Raw genomic sequence first — 7,220 nt, forward strand, 5'->3', positions numbered from 1 at the left:
TATATAATACATGTATATACCAGTATTCACATCTATACATGCAGAAAAATAGAAAAACATAATATCATGTTTTACAGTGTAGATGTGCAAAACGAGACATATTTGCTGGCAAAATCAGGCTGAATTAATGGTTGGAGTGAAAATAAATCCAAATTCTAGTTCTATTCCCGAATGGCATGTGTCTTTGCCCTATATTCGGTACCTATTACTTTTCCCTATGCTAGTAATAGTTTCCTCATTATATAAAATTGTTTATTCATAAACATTCTATCATTATACATTTTGTCTAAATAAAAGTTTATCTATTTGCTCTATGTCTTATTTAAGACATGCTTCTGATGTTTTGTCTTTTTTAAGCATGACCTGCTTCCACTTAATTAACAGCAATTAAATTCTATGGTAAAGCATATTATTTAGCTTATTTTCTGATTATAGTATACTGAAATATATATTATATTATGCTGCTGTAAATATATTGTTTTTGAGTCCCTATTATCAGAATAGTCTCTGTCTTCCTCAGGAGTGTTTTTAATACCATATTTGGTCTTCCTGTTTGCCTGTGGCATTCCACTGTTTCTCCTGGAGATATCATTGGGTCAATATACCAGTCAGGGTGGCATCACCTGCTGGAAGAAAATTTGCCCTTTGTTTCAAGGTGAGACATTACCTGTTTAATGTAAAATAATGTACCCGTTTAATGAAAAAGTGTTTTGCAAAGGAAACTAAGGTGGCCGAGAAGTGCAAAACACATTAACAAATCCGAAAACACAAGGCCAATTCAGACATTGTATCGTTTTTGAATGGAAACTTACCGATCGTTGGACAAGACACCTGTCACTCAAGATATACAGGTATGGAATCTTATTTGTAATGTGTTCTCCGTTTAAATATAAGAAAATAACAGAATTAATCCACAGTAATCCATTCCATCCATCCATTCCAACTTTTCCCTGCGGCAGACTGTTGAACTTCATGAATTCCTTGAGTGACAGGTGTCTTGTCCAATCACAAACTATACCAACCTCTTCCGGGTTGTCTGAAATGTCGTTGTGTTTTCTGATTTGTTAATGTGTTTTCTGATTTGTTAATGTGTTTTGTGCACCAATTCAGACAACCTGGAAGAGTTAGGTATAGTTTGTGAATGGAAACTTACCGATCATTGGACAAGACACCTGTCATTAAAGATATACAGGTGAATGAAAGGTGTCTCGTCCGATGATCGGTAAGTTTCCATTCACAAACTATACCAACCTCTGGGTTGTCTGACTTGTTAATGTGTTTTCGGATTTGTTAATGTGTTTTCAGATTTCTTAATTTGTTTTGCACTTCTCAGCCACCGTACAGTAGTAAACTAATATTTGATAAAAAGAAAAAACAAATTCCTGGTCAGATTTCAGAGACTTTTTTAAAAAGTTGTGTTTTATTTATCTACAGGCTTGGGGTATGGAACGATGGTGGTCCTGTTGTATTCCTGCATCTACTACATTATCATTATGGCCTGGGCATTCTTCTATCTTTTTTCTTCTTTTAGTACCGAGTTACCCTGGGCTAGCTGCAACAATTCTTGGAACACTGGTACATTTATATTAATACAAACCACACATACAAAAAATCAGCTTTATCCATTATAATGACTATGTAAATGTGCTATTTTAGAATTTCTTTTTATAATAATTTAAATGGAACTTCTCTCCTTAACAGAACTTTGTGTTGAATTTGATAAAAAGAAGGATTTTAACAACTTGACTATACCAGAAAACGCAACTTCACCAGTTCATGAGTTCTGGGAGTAAGCTTTTATACTGTATTTTCAATAAATCCATTGCATTATTACATGCATCAGAAGGTTATTGCCTAAATATGGCTTATGTTTCCAGGAGGAGAGTGCTAAATCTCACTGGCAATGTACATGAGCTAGGCAGTATAAGGTGGGAGCTGGCTGCGTGTCTCCTCTTGTCTTGGATCATCTGCTACTTCTGTGTTTGGAAGGGAGTGAAGTCTACAGGGAAGGTGAGAGCCTCATGACACATATTCAGAAGGTATTGATGATGGACTTAGAAGATTATGGATGTCCTTAGTTCAAGGCAAAATCTTTTGAATGAGGCAGAATTTTTCTTTCTCAGGTGGTCTATTTCACTGCTACCTTTCCTTATGTTATGTTGATGGTGCTTTTGGTGAATGGGCTCATGTTGCCGGGAGCTGCTGATGGTATCAGGTTTTACCTCTACCCAGATTTTACACGTCTCAAAGACCCACAGGTAAAAATAGAAATTTTTTGTTAAAATACAGGATCTTGCATTAGAATTTTCTGTGTTGTAGTGTCCCAAATACAGTGTATTTCTTTTTATTAATACACATTTTTATATATTTATGAGTACAGATGATGTAAATGTATGTACTGGAAGTATATTAAACAACAATAACAACAACAATAAAGTTTCAGTATACTTACTTCCCACTTACTGTAATTGGTTCAATAAAGAGTCTGCTGTAGTTTCTGTATACTACAGATGCTTGCTGAGTAATTTTTCATTCCTGGTATGTAGGTGTGGATGGATGCTGGAACTCAAATTTTTTATTCTTATGCGCTCTGCATGGGCTGCCTCACTGCTCTCGGAAGCTACAACAAGTACAACAACAACTTATACAAGTGAGGGAAATCAGCTCATTTCAAGAGGGTTACTGCAGGGCCAGGGTTGTGCACATTGGGCCTTGCATGAAATTGTATCAAATGATCAACACACACATGCACACACACGCACACACACACGTGTTCTTATTAATGAATTAATTATTGATATTAATGTTAGATGTTATGTTAATAATAATGAGTATGTGAAAACAGATATTTTATTTTTCAAATGATATAGGGGTACCATAGCTGTTAGCTTCATTGTTCAATTCCTTTACAAAATGTTTACACATAACCAGACAACTTGGCTGGTCTTTTATAGCTCTTTGTATTTTTGCTTTGCAGGGACTGTATTTATCTGTGCCTGTTGAACAGTGGGACCAGTTTTGTGTCTGGCTTTGCCATATTCTCTGTGCTGGGCTTCATGGCTTATGAGCAGGAGACAGATATATCAACAGTAGCAGAGTCAGGTGACTGAATATAGAACCTGCTTCAACTAGTTCCATCTAATACACATACCCAGGAAGTCTGATGTTTTGGACATTTACAGGTGTCATCTATACGGAAGTGAATTGCATTCACTTGAGGAAAAAAATCTACTCTGTTTTTCTTAATTAATGAGTTAATTATCTCAGAATTATGAGAGAATTTTTCATGAATAAAAAAAAAAATACTCTGTTTTTCTGAATTAACGATTTAATTATCTCAAAATTATGAGAATTTTTCATGAATAAAAAGTTTTTGCTCTGTTTTTCTGAATTAACGACTTAATGTGGATTGCATGGAAGTAAACATGTCTCGCCTTTCAAGTTTAATCCGGTTTTATTTTACTTTGGGTTTGAGACATTGGGAGATACTGCTGTTTTTAAGTAGTATAAATGGTATTGTTATTAGTGCGTCAACTTTGCGCAGACACCTCAAGACTTTGCGCCTGTTCAGACGAAAAGAACATTCTGATCTGCTTGACGTTGCTGTGTTTCTCCAGGATCAGTTGAACCGATATGGTATGCTTCACGGATATAAGATGATGCATCTGAAATGCATTCAGGCTGGCTATGTGGTGACACAAGAGACAATCAGGCAATTGTTGAAAATACTGGATCCCCATGCTTTTTATGGCATGTTGATTCATATGATAAACTCAAACCATATGGGATCTGCATCAATGGTGCAATCGACGGGTTTTCACAAATGGTGATACGGCTACCGTGAAGCATACCATATCGGCTCAACTGATCCTGGAGAAACACAGCAATGTCAAGCAGATCAGAATGTTCTTTTCGTCTGAACAGGGGCAAAGTCTTGAGGTGTCTGTGCAAAGTTGACGCACTAATAACAATACCATTTATGTTACTTAAAGACAGCAGTATCTCCCAATGTCTCAAACGGGGAGCCTGTGCCTATCTCAGGCGTCATCGGGCATCAAGGCAGGATACACCCTGGACGGAGTGCCAACCCATCGCAGGGCACACACACACACTCTCATTCACTCACACAATCACACACTACGGACAATTTTCCAGAGATGCCAATCAACCTACCATGCATGTCTTTGGACCGGGGGAGGAAACCAGAGTACCCGGAGGAAACCCCCGAGGCACGGGGAGAACATGCAAACTCCACACACACAAGGCGGAGGTGGGAATCGAACCCCCAACCCTGGAGGTGTGAGGCAAACGTGTTAACCACTAAGCCACCGTGCCCACCATTTTGAGATAATTAAGTCGTTAATTCAGAAAAACAGAGCAAAAAAAATTTTTTCGTGAAAAATGATCTCATAATTTTGAGATAATTAAGTCATTAATTCAGAAAAACAGAGTAGATTTTTTTTATTCATGAAAAATGATCTCATAATTCTGAGATAATTAAATCGTTAATTCAGAAAAACAGAGATTTTTTTTCCTCAAGTGAATGCAATACGCTTCCGTACATCTATATATGATTAATTTTATTTTGATTTCCCAGGTCCAGGGTTGGCCTTTATTGCATACCCCAGGGCAGTAGCGATGATGCCTGCTCCACAACTATGGGCCATTTGTTTTTTCTTGATGATAGTTTTGCTAGGCTTAGATACTGAGGTCAGCAGAAAAAAAGACAATTAAAAGCACTCTTCACTGATTTTAATCACTATCCATATTTTAATCTTTAAAGCTTGTGATGTGAGTGTAATTTTTATATGTCTTTTCTGTCAACCCCTCTGTTTAGTTTGTGGGCCTGGAGACATTTATGACAGCTATAACTGACCTGTACCCCTCCTACTTACTCCTTGATTATCGGCGTGAACTCACCCTGCTCTTTATCTGTGTTGGGAGTTTCCTCATTGGGCTGGTTATGGTAACAGAGGTCATTATCCTTTTTTTCATCATCCTAAATATAATGTTATCTTGCACTCTATTATCATTGTTAAATTGATCTTGATTGTTAAAATATCATTGTTAAATCTTGCACTCTATTATCATTGATCACATTAAAATGTGAGCTATAGTAAAATCCATAGAATTCATCTTGAATTGTATTCTGACTCTTAGTTTCATTCTCCAGGGTGGCGTGTATATTTTCCAGCTGTTTGATTCCTATTGCTGCAGTGGGATGACACTTCTTTTATTCGCCATTCTGCAGTCAGTGTGTATAGGGTGGGTGTATGGTGAGTTCTCCACATAAGGCATTTACAATTTGAAATAGTTCTGACTGCAGAATCAGTTTTCTATAAGGTGAGTGTATAGTGAATAGAATAATGGTAATGTCAATGTATTATTCATTTTTTTATAGGGGCTGATAGCATGTATAATAACATTGAGGACATGATTGGTTATCAACCATGGTTCTTAATAAAATACTCTTGGAAATACATCACTCCTCTAGTCTGCACTGTAAGTACCTGAAAATGTGTTCTGACTTTTGCTTACTTTAAACAAAACTCAACTCATCTGCTACTGATAATAGATGCAGAGCCCCTACATTTTGTGATCATGGCTTCATGTACAGTAGCTTTGCTGCCCTACATTTCAAGTATATGCTTCATGACATTTAAAGTAATAAACATTTTGTCTCACAGTTTAATTATGCATTTAAATTCATGTTTATTTTCAAGCTATCAGTCAGTGTTTTCTAATTAGAAAAGGTACAGTAGATTAAGATGACCATAAATGTGTTATATAGCTAGAAAGCTGGATATGTTTCAATAATTCAATACACAGTTGTTAATAAGCATTAACAGGTACATGTATTTCACACTTATTCTCACAATGACCACAGATGAATGACTAGAAATCTGCAATATTACTCACCTGAAAACACAAGTTATATCATGAGGCCAACAGCACAGGGTCATATAAAGTATTCCCATACTTTCTCATGTTTCCCTCAATTTTCCTCCAATGTGCTTTTAGCACACATTTATTAAAAATAAAGCAATGTTGCATCATAGCATTCTTTATAACACAGTCCAAATGTTTTATTTTTCAATTTTGTCTGTTGGCTGTACCGGTCCTACTGTATGTCATGCATCAAAGAACACTGTTTAACACAGGCGAAAACTATTTAAAAAGCAGGCATATAAGTCCTAGTACAAACTGGCAAAACTAGACAAAAAGCAAGAATCCAGAAACAGAAAATGAAAATAGAATAAAAAACAAAGGCTCTATAATCCCTGAAAAAGTAATTACAAGATAATACTTCACAGGAAGTAAGTGCTGTGAAATTGCAATAGTGTGTGCTATTGTATTTTTGACAGTGGCTCTATTTGTTGTTGTTGGAAATTAAGTCCAACTCTAATTCTGCCATTGAAATGACACCCTATTGCAAGTGAGAAAACTGGTATGGGATAAAATGATGTTGATATGGGATAAAATGATAATGAAGTTATTATCATGTTTGGTTAGGCAACCTTCTGTGATTCTCACTTGATTTGATCAATGCCATTACATGTTTAAAAATATATGTTTAAAAAAAACAAAAACTAAAATTTGAACAGGACAAAACATGTGCTACAGAATATAGCAGATTTAACGAACACTGAGTAGGATCCATATGTGGTAGATCAGAAATACTTTAATGAAGAATAGAGCAAACACATCCAAAACGGTAGCAATAGAGCATAAACAAAGGGCAGGCAAAGAGTTTAGCAATAATAAAATCAGTCTGCGATGCAAACAATCCGATAAAATCAAAACAAAATATAGCACAAATTCATAATACAGAAAACAGGTCAAGACCAGAGCAACACAGGCGAGACCAGAGCAAATAACAAATGGCTTGGTAACGCAAGGGTAAGTTGATGATATTTTGTGCGTCCGGAAGTGGCTAGAATTCCAGCGAGGGTTCTCTATGGTGGCTGAGGATTTGAGCTCTTGTTGCAGCAGACTGGATAATTGAGAAGTCTAATAATCTCATACATTTACAGAGATATAGATAATATGGGTTTGAATTTAAAAGTATATATTTTTCTTTAGGGTACACTTGTCTTCTCTCTGGTGAAATTCACTCCTCTGAAGTTTAACAATATAATTGAATACCCCTGGTGGGGCTATGCTATTGGCTGGTACTTCACACTCTCTTCAACTCTACTGGTTCCTCTTTGGATGATCTA

General features: G+C 36.2%; 1 protein-coding gene across 1 annotated transcript; it reads left to right on the forward strand.

Annotated features, from left to right (window-relative positions):
- The first annotated feature begins 527 nt into the window (after window positions 1–527).
- LOC132844472 (sodium- and chloride-dependent GABA transporter 2-like) lies at window positions 528–5,503 on the forward strand. Its single transcript, XM_060867945.1, has 11 exons — window positions 528–655; window positions 1,435–1,575; window positions 1,702–1,789; window positions 1,878–2,010; window positions 2,124–2,258; window positions 2,547–2,650; window positions 2,978–3,102; window positions 4,598–4,710; window positions 4,838–4,975; window positions 5,218–5,276; window positions 5,402–5,503. The coding sequence occupies exons 2-11, from the start codon at window positions 1,452–1,454 to the stop codon at window positions 5,406–5,408; spliced, it is 1,026 nt and encodes a 341-aa protein (XP_060723928.1). The 5' UTR covers window positions 528–655; window positions 1,435–1,451; the 3' UTR covers window positions 5,409–5,503.
- The last annotated feature ends 1,717 nt before the right edge of the window (window positions 5,504–7,220 follow it).

This window comes from Tachysurus vachellii, chromosome 4 (assembly GCF_030014155.1).
Source record: "Tachysurus vachellii isolate PV-2020 chromosome 4, HZAU_Pvac_v1, whole genome shotgun sequence".
Classification (NCBI taxonomy): domain Eukaryota; kingdom Metazoa; phylum Chordata; class Actinopteri; order Siluriformes; family Bagridae; genus Tachysurus; species Tachysurus vachellii.

Bases quoted from the DNA above. Each gene is read 5' to 3' on its own strand.
- LOC132844472 (XM_060867945.1), top strand. From the start codon at position 1,452: ATGGTGGTCCTGTTGTATTCCTGCATCTACTACATTATCATTATGGCC. The intron at 2,651-2,977 runs GTGAGGGAAATC...TTTGCTTTGCAG, and splicing joins TACAACAACAACTTATACAA to GGACTGTATTTATCTGTGCC. The intron at 4,711-4,837 runs GTCAGCAGAAAA...CCCTCTGTTTAG, and splicing joins TGCTAGGCTTAGATACTGAG to TTTGTGGGCCTGGAGACATT.